General features: G+C 38.4%; 1 protein-coding gene across 17 annotated transcripts in view; it reads right to left on the bottom strand.

Moving 5' to 3' along the window:
• The window catches only part of picalma (phosphatidylinositol binding clathrin assembly protein a), a 140601-nt gene that overhangs the window by 11220 nt on the left and 112244 nt on the right, over positions 1-17137 (bottom strand). For 9 of the 17 annotated variants that reach the window (XM_085998822.1, XM_085998820.1, XM_085998826.1 and 6 more), the window contains 5 exons: positions 13095-13226; positions 12971-13001; positions 11716-11818; positions 2817-2876; positions 1847-1951 (listed from right to left, as the gene is read on the bottom strand). In XM_085998822.1, the coding sequence (XP_085854948.1) occupies positions 1847-1951; positions 2817-2876; positions 11716-11818; positions 12971-13001; positions 13095-13226 (431 nt within the window). The remainder of the gene's footprint in view (positions 1-1846; positions 1952-2816; positions 2877-11715; positions 11819-12970; positions 13002-13094; positions 13227-17137) is intronic. The other 8 variants (XM_085998835.1, XM_085998821.1, XM_085998833.1 and 5 more) reach the window with 4 other exon arrangements.

Below are 17137 nucleotides of genomic sequence, written 5' to 3'. Positions count from 1 at the left end.
CAGGTTCCCACATGAAGACAGTTTGGACAAGCTAATGGAGGGTGACGGGCACCAATAGAACTGTACACATCAGGAGTTGATTTATTTAAACAATCACAAAGAGGAAAAAAAGGGAAGAAAATTGGCACAAAAAATAATTTTTATACAAGTGTTTCTGCCATAAACTTTTTGAAAACATCGGTGACTCAATTACTGTGGCACACTAACATCCTGTTCTGCTACAACATAAATAGCAGGACACAAGTTCCCAGTCATGCCACAGGGAAAGGAACAACAATCAGTACCTTGGTCAATTAATGCTGTTTAATGAGCAGCTACAATTATACATACCTAAGAGTAGCAAGCATAGACTCAAAAATGGATCAAAAAGAAAGTCAGAAAGGAAGGAACAGAAGAAATTATTTTAGCACCATAACTGCAAGAGGACAGTCAGGGAAGAGCTTCGTACCTTAAAGGGTGTTAATGGGAATGAAACTAAGGAGGATGAGCACAGCACAGTTAATATAATCAATCCCATCCATCATCAAGGCTACTACTGCCACCCACCCTCATTGATCTACACTGGCTCCATATTGTGCAATAGATTATATTTAAAGTCTTCATCCTTGTCTATAAATACCTCCCTGACCTCACCCACCCAATTTCTGCAATCTTCTTCAGCCTTATATCACCTCCAGAATGCTCTTTTCTATTGAGTCCAGCCTCCTGTGTATCCTGCCCATCCATCTCTGCCCCACCACTGATGATAAAGCTTTCAGCCTCCAAGTTCCCAGTTCACGTGGATTCACTGCAAGCGGTCGAAAGGAGCTGGATGAAGTACTGGCAGTGGCGTATACGGAGTAGGTGGGATATTGGGCAATGTGTCTCATGGTACTGGTCTGCTGGAATTCATTTTTGATTTGCTTCAGGGTAGAAGAGGAATTTCCCAACTCCCCCCACCCCAAGTGACTTGAGTTGTGAGGGTAGGGGTATAGTAAATCACACCCTACAATCACATACTCCTGCTTTCCACCCGCCCCCCCCGCTCCCGATTCTCTTCTGGTTTTTGATACTAAAATTAAAAACTGAAAAACACCTAAAAAAGCTAGGTTTTTAAACTGGCAATAAAAACTGACTTCAAAATGTTCTTAGCTACACTTAATGGTAGCAGAGTCCCAGGTCCTGTCAAGTAGTAAAGCAGTCAGACTATCCAGGGTCAGATACACAAGATTTGGTGTACATCAGGCCAAGACTTGGAGTGACTAAGAAATTGCGGATTAGAAAATTGCAGATAGTCTTTTCACTTATCTCCCACCGCCCCTCACACCTTCCTAAAACATACATTCTCAGTTTAAATACAAGTGAAAGTGAGTTTTTTCAATTTGCTGTGAAAAAGCACCAAGTACAAAGATTTCTCATATTACACAACATAAACTGAAGCATACAATAGTCACTGGTTTTCTACTTTCATGGAAAAATACACGGAATTGTGGAATGTGATCCTCAGATAAAAATCCCAGAACCCCATGCAATAAACATGGAATTTGACTTATCCAGTCACTGTAAACCAATGGCAAAGTAAAAATTGTTAATTAATGGTCAAATTGCAAAAAAAATATGCAATGCTGCAGCTGGTTTTAAATTGTGTCAACTCATTAATAGAAGTAACATGGCTCAGTCATACAAATACTTTCATTGGCATTTTAAACTGTCACTGTGACTTTAAGACAAACTCAAAGGCAAGCATCACAGCATTCCTACAGAATACATTACAAAACACTTCTTTTATCTGTTCACTCTCTTTAAATCATGAAAAATTTCAAAAATATTTCAATCCCCATGAGACATCTTAAAAATAAATTAATACCTGTGCACCAGGTACAGAACTAAAAGGGTTTGATGGTCTCATGACTGGCTGGGTGTAAATCATTGTTGGTTGTGTCATCATAGGCATAGTTCCCATTGGAGGTGGCTAGGGAAGAAAAAAAAACATGAAAAATCATTTCAAGTAAGCAGATTATTTCCCTACAACAGATACGAAAATTACTTAAATTCAGCAGCATTTAAAACACACTGTTTATAGCTTAAATATTACAATAAAATGCACAAAGCACACTGAATTTTTTTTAGTGCTTTTGAAATTGGGAAAGCTTCGCTTTGTATTCACCCATTTAGTAATCCATCATATGGTCTCCAACCCCTTGAATTCAGCACTCCTTCACAATACTTCACTACAATTATTATAAAACTTACTGAATCAATATGCTAATATGAACCTACTGTAACTACATCTGACAGGATAAAAAAATAATCCCTGTATCCCAACAGCATGTTGCATGAAATGGGTCTTGATATACCACTAATTTTCTCATGAGGGCGAGGGTGGACCTTTTGGAAAAGATAGGACATCTGCAAGCAAGTTCTTTGAGAACTCACATGGCATAAGGTTAATGATTTGGCCATGACAGCAGAAGACAAACATCTTTCACTTGAAATACTATGCTACTTGGAACAGGTGAGAATACTTTGGCAATGCAATCATCATTTAATTTTTTTTGACCAACGTGGGCAAGTTGGAGGAACATTCGAAGATGAGAAGAAACTAAGATCACCTGAAGAGGTACCTTTTATATATGGGGTGGGAGGGGAGTTACAATCCAATATTAATAGCATTTCACTGGTGAACTGAGCTACATGGAGATCAAGTAAAGAATGCTGGATACATTTTTACATTATGCAAACATTAATAATGTCTGTGCTATTAGGGAATTCTTACTAATTCTCCAGTAGGAAATATAATTCTTCAGTTTAGAATTCATGTTGTTTGAAACACTTACCATGCCATATCCCATCACTGCTGTCGGTGTTGTTGCTGGGTAAGCCATTATGGGAGGAGCCTGAGACAGAATCATTTGAACATATGATAGCAAAATAGCATTTATAATTAATCATCACTACAATAAAAAATTCAAACAAAAGTCTCCAATCAGCTTGGTAATGTAAGGTGTCATGTAACTACCTGGTCAAGTAATATCACATTTCCTAAATACCAGAGTGTAGCGAGAGTCTGAACTTGCATTAACGTAGCACTTCCTCACACATCCCAGAAACATATCAAAGCAGTTCACAAATGATGAATTATTGGGAAGTGTAGTCACTTATCTTGTAAGCAAAACAATGGATGAATAAATCCAAAGCATTATAATACTACTATATTTGGGTTAATCATACTAGAGTATGGAATTTATCATTTTATATTTCAAAACACATCATTTGAACTTGCAAAAATGATTCTCTACAAATTTCTACTTAAAAAAAAAGACAGAATAAGAGAGCCATACAGGACTACAGAAAAATCTGCATTCATAGCAATGACATCCCCATAAAAAAGCTAGCCTTTTCCAAGGGAAGTGGGTTGCAAGAATCTAGATTCTTAGCAGCAATTCACCAACACCAAGTTGATCCATACAATATGGATCAATAAATTCTTCAGTATTAGCCATTGCACATATGTTGCAGCAATTAAAAAAACATTTTAATAGATGGTCAAGTAACAATCAAGAAAATTATCCGTAACCATCTGTCATTAATGTAAAAGGGCATTTTACTTTGAATGTGTTAATCATTTAAGGTGTTTGCTATTTTACTAGAATTCAATAATAGGGCAGATAAGAATTTTTTTTTAGCTTATGAAATGTTTGCTCTTCATAGAAAGTCTGATTGGTGAAAAAATTTCAACAAGGGTCAAATTTGCTGTTTCCTTTTATTTCGATGCAAGGGCACAGCTAACATTTTCCAAAATCATCATCATGCCTTGCTGGCCTCTCCATGGCACAAACCATGACCAAGACAGGCTCCCAGAAAGTTGCCGGTGTCCTTTTTGGGTTTCTGTGAATAAGAGCAGCTCAAAGAATATTATTTGTTATCCTTCCTTCCTGTGCCACGTGTTGGTGGATATGCAATAATAATGGAGCGACCTAATTGTGCAGCCATTACAAAAATGAATTATCTAACTAGTTGCATCTACTCAACATTGTCTCTGCTGTGTATATAAGCACATGCTGTTAAGTTAGTCTGTGGGCTACTGAAGAATGGAGAGATTAAAACCTGTGCCCCGATTTTTTAGACTCAAAGGTTTACAGCAGGAGGCAACTGGGCTGCACCTGGCAACCTCCCCACACCGCAGATTAGGTATACAGTGCCTTAGTAAATTACATTTGTAAACCCATGTTCCACACTATGCTACACCAGCACTCTGCCACTATACCACCCCTTAGCCACAGTGACATATACATTCCCCCCCACCGCCCCCCAAATGGAGCAATTTGTTTCCCAAGATTAAGATTATGTGAACTAAGTACTCATCGGTTACAGCAAAACAACCAGTAACCTATTTGCTTTTGTCTAATAACCTCTCCAATATTAGTGGTGCCCCGGAAGTTAAACCTTTAATACCACCATTTTGGCTTTTAGATCTATTCGCACCATAACTCTTTCCTTGTAAAATGGAGAACTATATAGTTAACATCTGGAATTGCTCCAGCCATTTCTTTAATGTGGGAGGACGCAGGTCACTTTTTCCAAGTCATCATTTCCCCTTTTCTGGCCACTCCATCTCAAATTAAACTGGCACATATAGAGATGTCCAAATGTCGCAGATACTTCCAATTAAACTGGTTAAGAAATCTCTTTTTTTTTTTTTAAATTCCTTTATTTTCTATCCAGTCCCTTTCATCACCATGGACCACACATCCACTCCCTTAGTAATTAAGATACCATCATCCATCCTGAGGTGGTCTTTAAAAACATGGTTAAGGCACAACTCAACTTAGCAGATTCTGTCTCTGCCTTTTCCTCATCCAGCTTCTGGATCAGGTAGAGTAAAAGATGCAATAGTGTGCTTACAGTTCACTGCTGTACCATGCACTTCTTTCATTTTGTACAGGAGGTTCTCCTACACCAACGAGTCTGCGTAGGTTATTTGACCACAAGGGCATCACAGCCAAGCCTAATTTTGTCCTCACTCAAGATTCACATGCACACAGTACTATCAATACAACAGCAATATCAAACTCAAACGGCCAGAATCCCATTGTTTTTCTGTTCACATTGACAGGTTGCAACACCTTTTGGAAAGGCTAATTACTGCTCAACACCACCCAGATAATCTGACCGAGACTGGAAACTCTTCAGCGAATCTCCAAAAACAGCCCAGTTCCTCTACTGCACTAGCACACGGAGGCCAGCTCAATCAAATTCTGGGCTGAGCATGGAAATAGGAAACATTGTTTGGGGAATATCAGTCAAATAGTCCCCCAGCTAGTTAACAGGTAATGGCAATCCTCTGATTGTTTAAGGAAGAATGTCTGTTCAAGCAGCAACTTAACGAAAAAACAATTTGGGAAAAGTCCAATGGAATAAACTTGAGGTAAGACAACAAACCTACTTCCAAAACCAATTATAATTAGAAAGAAGAAATTGAAATCTGTAAAGTATACAATAGTCCTGCGCTAAGTAAAATGTTAGGTAGCTGTGGTGTTGCGCCAAAGCTTGTTTGAAAACAGCAGCTCTGCAAGAAAGGCCGAGTAGATGCACCAAGGCAAAAAACAGAGCTTTGAATACAGAAACTTAATTATATTCAAAAATTATACCAAAAAAGGTAGGTATTCAGTCCCATTCATTCAACATAAATGAATGTCAAGTGGCACATAAAAACAAGTGACAACTAAACTTTATCATAGCAAGTTCCCCCTACTTACTTTCTCCCTTCCTTTGAAAACACTGACTCCTTGCTGAGGTACAGTTCTACAGATGTCATCCTGATAGCTCATCCAAGTGGCCTCAAAAATAAGTGTTAGGTTATTCAATCACAAGGGCATCACAGTTGAGCCCTGTTCGATCCTCACCCAATATCCACACACATGGAGTATCATGCAGCACGAACACTTTAAGATTCAGCATTCTACAGTAGTATGTTTTCCTGTTTGGATAACAGCCCTTTATACTTTCAGGAAAAGTATCAATTCTTGAATGGTCATCTGCAAAATCTGATCACAATTCGATATAGATTCTTCTCAATGTCAGTGACTAAGATTAATTGCCCACAATTACTTTTAGGAAAACAATGAAGCTCAACCATTTGATGGACAAACTGTTCATACCAAATGCAGATTCTAGATTGTCATTTTAGATGCTGTCAAACAGAGTTATATGACACAAATATGGTTCTTGTAACTTAAAGAATTCATCAGAACATTTACACTTGGCACTTATTTGCTGTATGATCCACTTTTTCCACAAATAAAAAGCAAAACTTAATTTAACCAAAATATTTGGGGGCCCAAAAATAGTTAAACAGGATAAATGAGTTAGATAGTTGTGTCTATTCTTAAACTAATCCTGAAAATAATGCAAAAGTTTTCATTTGCCATCTTTTAAAGACAAGGTGCTTTGCGGTTTGTGCTGGTGGTGTGCGTTATAAGAGAGCAAGATAAAATCCAGCAACCATTTGGGTCAATTTCGCAACCATTCCTTCTTCCCCTCATATTCCACCAACAAAAAAAAATTAATCCATCAAAAAATATTAATCCATTAAAAATACTATATCCTTTTAAATTTTAAGAGTGGATCTGTGGGCAAGTGCAAGGTAGCACTTTAGCTGATGGGCCAGTTATTTAGGGCAAGCTAATCTCACTGGAAGGAATCTTGCCTGCTGAAACTGAACTGCCACCTGTGACACTGGGAAAAAATGGTTCTCGGATAATACATTAGCTCAGTCTATCATGAAACACAATGGCCCTGAAATTAGGATTGGGTGCTTGCCGCGCGTGCAAGCCCCCGATGTGCACTCACCCTGCGCGCCGACATCTGAAGCCCGGGCCTGCTTGCATTTCCTGTCACTGGCCCGGTTCAGATGTCGGCGCGATGTGCTTACCTAATCCAGCGGCGTAGTTAGTGCGATGTGTCGGCTGGGATTAGGTGAGCACTGTGCAGCCAATCAGGGGAGGGGAAACTCATTCATGAGTTTGACAGAAAGAGCTGTCAAACTCATGAAAACTCCTGGCCCCAAAACACTACTTAAACCTGAAAGAATATTTAAAAAAACATTGCACTACTTAAATGAACAATAAAGAACTCGGAAAAACTATTTTAAACAATAATTTTAAAATGTGAATTTTTTTAAATTTTTTTTTAAATTTAAAAAAAAAATTTTTTTAAATCGGGGCTAAAACTAAACTTACCTTACTGTAAATTCTTTAAAAATAACAAACCTGTGGAAAAAAAAATTCTCAATTGTACTAAAAGCCCACTTACCTGAAAAACTAAGTACTTACGTGTGGTTTCTCAATGCGTAAAGACCGGAGGCCTTTACACACGCGCAACTCTGGAAAAAAAAAGGAACTTCACTGCGCACGCGCTGCCTGTGCAGTTGCGCGCGTTCTGCCTCTTAACCCCTTGGGTCAGAGGACAGGAAACGCCGGTTTTCAGCGCATGCACTGTGCATGCTGAAAACCGGCAATTCCTCCGGGCACACGCGCAAGTACCCCGTCCGTACTCACGCGTTGTGCCCGGAATTACTGGGCCATTATGAACATAAATGGTAAAGTACCTCATCATCAATATAAAGCAGATCATACATCAGATTAAAATCTCATCTTTGTAACTGCAAGCTGTTAATTATATGTTGATAGCCATTTACAGTGGCTGATTAGCCTCAATTGATAAGCAAACAATCAAGGAAAGAAAGCATGACTTTTTAAGTTAAATGGGGTATAGTGACCGAGATACCAGTCCTGTACTTGTAGCGGTGGTAGAGAATATATCTCCCATTCAGTAAATTAAGTTTTTTGGTGAAGGCTTTAGTTCCACAAGGTATTGGTATATAGGGAATACTGTGGTAATATTCTACCTAAATGATGGCATGGCCTAACTGGATTCCAAAATGGTTGCCCCAGAGGCTTTATGAAGTGATCAGGTCATTTAAAAAAAACAAAATTGCCCCAATAGTTCAGAAGGTAAATGAACGACCCACAGTGGTACTGAGCTGTACAGACCAAGATGATACCAGGTTTAGTTCTGTGTAGAATTACGTGATCTCAGACTGGGGAGGCAAGGGAGAAAATACAATTGGCCTCAGCGTTTGTGCTTTAAGGAGGACGGAATTCAGCTCAGCTTTCCCAGCCTGAATGTTATCCACTGACGGGAACGTGCACTGTGACTGTTCAGCGAGGGCAAGATTGGTTCTGGTTAGGATGCCCCTCATGTTGAATAGCCTGCCAACACAAATCTTCTTGTAAAAGGGCATGGCTATTGCTTATGCAGTATTTAAGAAATATATAATTAGTTTGCAAAACTATATGCAAAAATTCATGACAATATATTTTACTTTAATCTTGGTTGCATTTTCCCAGTATTCATACTTGCAGTTTGGTTCTCCTTCAGCTCATCACTTATTTTACAAATTACATGAAATTATTCCATTAGCAACTGGTACCTGCTTCAATTTACCATAAACTATAAAAATATTTTAACAAATCCGAAAAGGTTTCCTTAGTTTAGCAATGAAGTCACTAGGGAAATGGATACCTACATTGTAAATCTATACAGTCTCAACATAACGAAAGATAAGTAGAATTGGAAAACATGTCTGTGGCAGACCATTTTTTAAACTGAGGCCTAAAGTTGATATTTAGGTATAATAGCCACAATTGGCATAGACTTTACCAAATGCCCTATGCAACCATAAGTATTCAGTATCAGGCTATTGCCAAAATAGACTTAAAAGAAAGTGCAATCCATGCATTATAGCTACTTTGGCAGTTTCTTCACATATGAAGAAGAGTTCATGAAGCCACACACACACTAAATCTAACTGGGGAAATGGGAAAGAAAAATAAAGTGTAGGAGAGAAGAAAAAAAAAGTATATATATATATATATTATATATATATAAAAACTTGTTTTCATGCCATCATCAAAGGGTGAATTTGTAGAATTTAAGATTTAAGCTGGTGGCAGCAGGTCCAGAACACCAAGATTACAGCAGATGAAAAACATAACAGCTGCAAGTAGTTTCAACTCAATAGTGATTGGCAACAGCATGCCAGCTTTACGGTAAAATTGTTTATTTCACTTACGTATTGAGGAAAATGCATGCCATTCTGCTTTTCAAAGGAAACAATTGCATAATGCAAAAAATTTTAGTTAGACTGGGCTCTTGACAATTAATTAGTCAATACATTGCTCATGATATTAGAGGAGGGCAAATCAACATACTGGTTTTACAAGAATAGAACTTATCCTTTTAAAAAAAATCCACAAGTTGGAAAGAATTTAGTCTTAGAAACTACCTTTATAATGTTAAGATTATTGATGATCTGTCATAACAGTGCTCACAAACAAAAATAAAAATTTGTCCTGCACACTTTGTTTTCTTCCTCCTCTGTCATCTTTGCATCTCTCTTCATCTCCAAGCTTTTCTTGACCTTTCTAAGCAGTACTGATTTTATGTCTGGTTAGTCGAGTGACAGATAGAGAAACCCATCACCATGGTTAAGGGGCTGCAAATCAAGTTACTGAGAAATCTACACCAACCTGTATGGTTTCTGTTTGCTCAATATAGAGACCACAACCTTTCCCCATATGGACACAACCCACTTTTCCAAGACCAGGCAGGGCAGGCTGGCATATCTACTGCCAAGGGATTCTCTGGTGTGAAGGCTACTGCTGGAGGTTAAACAGCTAAAACCATGCAGCTTATTACTATCTATTAAGGCACTGGCTTAAAGGGTTACCTGTAGCCAAGTGGGAAGAATCCAAGCCCTCTATGTTTCTATGTTACCTGCCTCCCCCCAGGGAAGATGGTCCTTAGTGGGTTAGACACCTGAGCCAGTGTTAAAGACAACATTCAATTGATTCAGGCTGTGACACAGCTTCACTCTTACTCATGACCTAGTTGGTGTGCTGTCTCACTCATGTCCACAATGGGTACGGAGTGTTTCTGGAGGTCACAACATAAAAGCTGGCAGGATCTTAATGTAAATTTTGGACAAGATGCTAAACCTGGCCCCTGATGAACGTGTTTTTGAAAAGTAGAGTGAATCAACTGTTAAATAATCTGGTAGAGTTCATGAAGGACTTTGCCTTCTGAACTGTAGTTCTATACATCCAGCACAAAAAATACTGCGCAAGGTACTTTTGAGTTCCCAAACAGGATTCACAAAACACAACAGAACTTAGCAAATCTAAAAAATATTACAGTACATAGAAAACCCTTTAATGATGAGAGTCACTGGTGGTTACTTATTCTCATATTTAAGAACACACAGATTAACATTACTTATTTCCACATCTACAAACTTCAGGAAATTTTATCCTTTTGCCATCAAATTATACACAACAGAATTTTTCTACAAAAAAGTGTACTCACACTTTGTCGCTCTCCAAACAACCCCACCTCTTCAGAAAGGAGAGGCTATTTTACCATGCTGATAAAGGATGCATTTTGCTTTCAGATAAAATGGGCTTTCCATCAGCTTTTACATTTACAATTTTACTATAAAAGACTAGTAAGATTTCTCATGCTGTTTGTCACAAGTAGTCTGGGGTCTGGAGCACTGTTGTGATGTTTATCTGTCTGTCTTTCTCAAATTTTTTTTTTTTTTTTTTTTAAATTAAAGAATTTGTATTTATCTAGCACAATTCCAATCAGGACCATGGAAATTTTATGGGAAAGTTTATGGAAATTTATCATTTTAAATGTGTTACGTTAGAAATTCTATTCTTTGATTTGTTTTGTCAGCTAACTGAAAAAAAAAAATGGTGCCCAGCATTTACAAACCTATTTGGAGAGATTGCATTAATTTGACTTCTTTCTTTTAATGGCAGTTATTGCTGACATAGTTGGTTTGTAGTTTTTGGCTTTTAAAAAAAACTTAAAACGATTGGTGGTTTTGGATTCCTGTTTGTTGATTGCTGTGGTGCCCACCTGTTGAGCTGTAATTTGTTACTGATTTAAACAAAATGTAAGCTAATAAAGGTAAAAGCGCGAGAAATCTGTATCTAGACAGTGTAAGCGCCAGAGTATGGCAGAGGTAGCTACTGTTTATGTCTTAGAGGTACTTGTATTACAGAAATAATTTTTCTATATCTATATATTTTTCAAGGCAATGGAGTCAACGTCCCTGCTAACATGGGCAATGGCTTGTGCAAGCAAAATGCTTCCACTTGATTGGTATAGTGGAGGAAAAACAACGGTACATCTCCTAGGAGTTTACCTCAGAAATCCCCAAGGACCCACCAAAGGATAAAGCTGATGAGATCACCAGTTTGTAAAAAGGCAAAAATTTAGAGCATATACCATTTTATAATTTTCAATTTTAGAAACCAAAGTATATACAATAAATTAACTGAATATTCTTGAATTCAAACAAAAACTGGCTAACATTTCAAAACACTTAACTGGTCACATTTTGAGAATTATGAATATTAACCTTTAGTAAGTTGATTTGCATTTTGATGCAATCAGTAGTGAATTATTCTCATTTGCTTTGTGACATTTCACAAATGCCACTGCAATTATTCTCTTCAGGAATCAAATTTGTATATACATTAACAAAACTCATACCAGTAATAAAAAACTCATGCCAGTAATAAAAAAGTCCAACTACCCTTTCCTTACTCACAGAAAATCAAACAGAAAAATCCCTGAGGCTTACTGTAATAATTCATAACTTACCATTGTAGCAGGATTCCAGGTAGTAGTAGGAGCAAGCTTTGGTTGCCAGTTGGTTCCTCCAGTCAATTTCCTTTCCCCAGGCTGGTTCCAATGAAGATCACTTCTTAGGCAAAGGACATTATTTAATCAATGATTCTGCACTGTAATTATTTATCAGGGATCACAATGCCTATAATATGCATATTTCTCTCACACCGTTACCTGACTGAGCCAATCATGTAACAGACCAAACTAGACAACAGACAATAAAAAGTCATCGACCATTTCAGGCAAAGAAATTGTGGTTACAGATATAAAATGAAGCCAGACTATGCAGCTATGATTAGTGGCATCTCACTGAACATGGTGTCTTCAAACTCATTCATAATCATATTAAACGATAGATTGTTCTGCCATAACGATAAAGACCACTGATGCAGATTGGCATGCAAAATAGGTACATTTTCTGAACTACTGCGAAGGTAGCCTTTGCTTGAGTGATATAAAACAGTCCTGTTGACTTTTATGTTTAGCAAATCCCATAATGCAACAGGACAGTCATATAAATTCAACTCAACAAGTATTAAGATGAGTCAAGTGATTCAGTTTCTTGGACATTATACACACCAGGATAAAGCAGCTTTAAAAACCACTGGGTAAAGTTCCCAGGTATAGTCATCCCTGAACAATGGTATAACATATTTTAAATATACTGAAAGAGTGACTAGATTTCTGCCTTTTATTTATTAATTTTAAGGTGCATTTTTATTTCTGTTTCTTGGCATTTACTATTCAAGCAAGTGAAAATTTAGAAACAAAGCTAAGTGGGAAAAAGCACACAAGGGAAGCAGAAAATGAATTCATGTAGCATTGCAATAGTTAAATTCAAACACAAAAGTGTTAACCTGTAGAATCTACTGCAACTTAGGTCACTAAAACATGGTAATCCAGCTATATCACCACTTTGGCATTCTAAAGTCAGTGTTAATTTTTCATTCAAAGAGGTATCAAATACCTTGACAATTACAAGTAATGTGTTAGCGATCGCTTATCGAGAGATATATTATACAATAATCACCCAAGTACCAAAGGGGCTAATTAACATTTTTCAAATCAAAAAGTTGTTTTGAGATTCCATCTTCCCATTTGTGCACACATAAGAACATGCTACGCACTGCAAAATATTCTACATATTCACTAGAGTTCTACTTCAAAAGGGAACCTATAAAAAGGTCTTGGCTGCTTTGACAAACATGCATAAAGGATTGGTACTTGCTTTTTAGCAGATCCATTTCTGATTCCCAAGTCTGCAATACATGAAATTGACTTCTGTTACTTAATCTGCACTCAAGAAATAACATTGATAAAAACATAACTGTGCACATCAGTAAAATACTTACTGCCTACAAGGTTAGCCAGTGATGAATCCAAATCCTCTCCGACTAGCTTGCCTGGCTGCTGCTTTGAAGTTGGTTGAGTCTGACTCTGCAAAGCTACAGTTGGTTTCAGGAGTCCACCTAATCCGTCAAAGTCTTTGGAGGTCAGTAATGCATTACAATTAGAACACAAAACAAAATATTGCTAGGACATCACAACACTTACATTTTACCAATCAAGATTGAAATGTTGAAATCCCAACTCACCCATTCAAGCATGCCAAGCAAAGCCAAGGACCCATACGTATAGATGGTGGAAAAAAAATTAGAATAATGTAATGTTTATAAAACAAGCCACAAAATGCAATTAAAATACATATTTACTGATTACATATCTACCAAAAGAGGATCCAAAAAGTATTAACCAATAGTATGTTTCTTCTTTCAGCCATACTTAGTAAAAACTCAGTGCAGCAGCATGCAGGAATAGACCAGTAGTGCTGCATGCAGGAAAAGAACTAGACTAGCCAAAAAGGAAAAATTATATAATATTGCTGGTGATTAAATAATTTTGCGAGCAGTACTTCAAATAAAAACTGAGATGTTTAGATACAATTACAACATATGTCACTAGAACTTTCACAAGTTTACTGCTGTACAATGTAAAAATAAAACTGAGGCATAAATAGCCGTGACTGAGAGAAACACTCTCCCTCTTCCACATTCCCCAAATCTTTGTACTTTTGAATACAGCAACTGAATGGTGTCATTATTAATTAACTGGGGCAATAAATATTTCAACTCCAATGCCACTGAACTAATTAAATGGAAATTCAGGGCACTAATTAGCTTCTCGTTAATACAAAGAACACTTTCAATATTTTGTACCCAACAATAGCTCAATTTTTTTTAATTCACAATTTTTAAACATATTAATGTAGACAGCAGCCATCAGAATGGAGCATGATTTCACTTTAAACAGTTCCTTTTAAAAGGTATTGGAAAACATTTTTGGTTGTTAAGGTAATCAGTTCTGAGCCAAAGTTAACTATGATATTATACAACTTGCACTTTGCTGCAGCAAATTCTACCATGCCTTTACTCTGGCTTGCTAAAGTAATGCAGTTTCTGAAAGTCACGTTCTCTGGATGCAAACAACTGCATTGTTCGGATGCAAACAACTGCATTGTTCTGCAGAATTCCTGTTCCTGCAAAAAAACTGATTCATTTTCACATGTGCGCACGTGCATGGAGGGAACAGGCTCGATAACAAAAGGGTCAATAATTTAAGTATATTAATCATGTGCCTCAAAGAACATATTACACGTGCGCACATGCACATCATCCATGGTGGCAGAGAAGGGAAATCACCTGGGAACACCAACTCGAAGAAACACTGCTATATTTGGTCAGGTCATGTTCCCCATCTCTGTTGGTGCATACAAAGTCCTGTTTCAAACTACACACTTTGACAAGCAGCAGCCAACATTGACAACACAAACAATGCAACACACCAAATGTTTAAAACACAACAAATCCAAGCAGCACCAGGTTAAAATGTTGAACAGGGACTAGGACATCCAAACAACAGCATCTGGGCCATATGCAGCTGATGAAGTCCCAGCCCTGATGTTGTATTTTCTAATCATGCACTTAAAACTATACTTCGTTAGTTTTGGCTTCTTGAACTTTGTGGGCTGGGCAGACATAAATCCACCAATGAGTAAACATCTGTTTGCCATCAGTTATGGAGCAACCTTTCCCAATCTGCCACAACTGCAGAGTTCAGGAAGCTAGACCCAACAGCAGTGCAAATATAGTTTAGAGAGAGAGAAGAATGCATCAGAGAAATGTACCTCACTGGAATGTCATGGGGGAGCACAGCCAGAACACTTCGCACCGCAACAGTGGCCCTAAGCTACTCTGCTGCAGAATACAGCTCTGTCTCCTGGTCCTGCAGCCACCACACAAGGATCGTGGATGTGTGGCTAAATGGCGCCATGAGGATGGTGTCAGGGACGCTTAAGTCCACTCCAACTGAGTGGCTCCCGATGCTGTCCCACACTGACCCGCCTGCCATTCGCTGCAACACCACCATGCTCCAGGAGATGAAAAAGATCACAAGCAACATCGACCTTCACGTTCACAAAGACTTCAAAAACCCACCACGAAAGCGCTTAAAATCGCGCCGGCCATACAAGGAAACAGCAGCCAATATTCATGCAGCTGAAATCAACCCACTATCCAGATGGACAGAATTGTGGGACACATGCAACATAAAGAACCAACTGACAACAGCAGAGGTCCCTGGCTTTGATCTCCCTCGAAGACAGTGGACAGCCAGTTGTCGTGGTGCATATAGGTACCAACGATATAGGTAAAAAACACAGGATGCGGTCCTAAAAGCTGAATATAGGAAGTTAGGAGGTAAATTTAAAAATAGGTCCTCAAAAGGTAGTAATCTCAGGATTGCTACCAGTGCCACGTGCTAGTCAGAGTAGAAATAGAAGGATATTTCAGATGAATAGGTGGCTAGAGGAATGGTGCAAGGGGGAGGGATTCAAATTCCTCGGACATTGGAACCGGTTCTGGGGGAGGTGGGACCAGTACAAACCGGACGGTTTGCATCTGGGCAAGGCCGGGACCGATGTCCTAGGGGGAGTGTTTGCTAGTGCTCTGGGGGAGGGTTTAAACTAAAATGGCAGGGGGTTGGGAACCTGAGCAGGGAGACAGAGGAAAGGAAAACAAGGATAAAAGCAAAGGATAGGAAGGAGAAAAACAAAAGTGGCAGTCAGAGAAATCAACAGTTTAAATCAAACATGGCCACAGTAAATAATAATTCTAATAGGTCTAAGAGCGTTAAAAAAACCAAGCCTGAAGGCTTTGTGTCTTAATGCGAGGAGCATTCGTAATAAGGTGGATGAATTAGCTGCACAAATAGAGGTAAACGAATATGATTTGATTGGGATTATGGAAACATGGCTCCAGGGTGGCCAAGGCTGGGAATTCAACATCCAGGGGTATTCAATATTCAAGAAAGATAAGCAAAAAGGAAAGGGAGGTGGGGTAGCATTGCTGGTTAAAGAGGGGATTAACACAATTGTAAGGAAGGATATTAGCTCTGATGTGGAATCTATATGGGTAGAACTGAGAAATACCAAGGGGCAGAAAACGTTAGTGGGAGTGGTATATAGACCTCCAAACAGTAATGCGAAGGTGGGGGATGGCATTAAAAGGGAAATTAGAGAAGTGTGCAATAAGGACACAGCAGTCATCATGGGTGACTTTAATCTACATATAGATTGGGCTAACCAAATTACTAACAATACTGTGGAGGAGGAATTCCTGGAGTGTTTACGGGATGGTTTCCTGGACCAATATGTCGAGGAACCAACTAGAGATCAGGCCATCCTAGACTGGGTATTATGTAATGAGAAAGGATTAATTAGCAATCTTGTTGTACGAGGCCCCTTGGGTCGGAGCGATCATAATATGATCGAATTCTTCATTAAGATGGAGAATGAAGTAGTTGACTCAGAGACTAAGGTCCTGAATTTAAATAAAGGAAACTACGATGGTATGAGGCAAGAGTTGGGTAGGATTGATTGGGGAATGTCACTCAAAGGGTTGATGGTGGATAGGCAATGGCAAACATTTAAAGACCACATGGATGAACTACAGAATTTGTTCATTGTAGTTTGGCATTAAAAAAAAGGTGACTCAACCGTGGCTAACAAGGGAAATTAGGGATAGCATAAGATCCAAAGAGAGGACATATAAATTGGCCAGAAAAAGCAGTAAACCTGAGGATTGGGAGCAGTTTAGGATTCAACAAAGGAGGACAAAGGGATTAATTAAGAAGGGGAAAATAGAGTATGAGAGTAAGCTTGCAGGGAACATAAAAACTGACTGTAAAAGCTTTTATAGATATGGGAAGAGAAAAAGATTGGTGAAGTCAAGCGTAGGTCCCTTGCAGTCAGAATCAGGGGAATTTATAATGGGGAACAAAGAAATGGCAGACCAATTAAATACATATTTTGGTTCTGTCTTCACAAAGGAGGACACAA

This window comes from Somniosus microcephalus, chromosome 10 (assembly GCF_052327205.1).
Source record: "Somniosus microcephalus isolate GS21.2 chromosome 10, FLI_Smic_1.0, whole genome shotgun sequence".
Lineage (NCBI taxonomy): Eukaryota > Metazoa > Chordata > Chondrichthyes > Squaliformes > Somniosidae > Somniosus > Somniosus microcephalus.
Note: the sequence above shows the minus strand (reverse complement) of the source record. Positions and strands in the feature narration are given on the sequence as shown.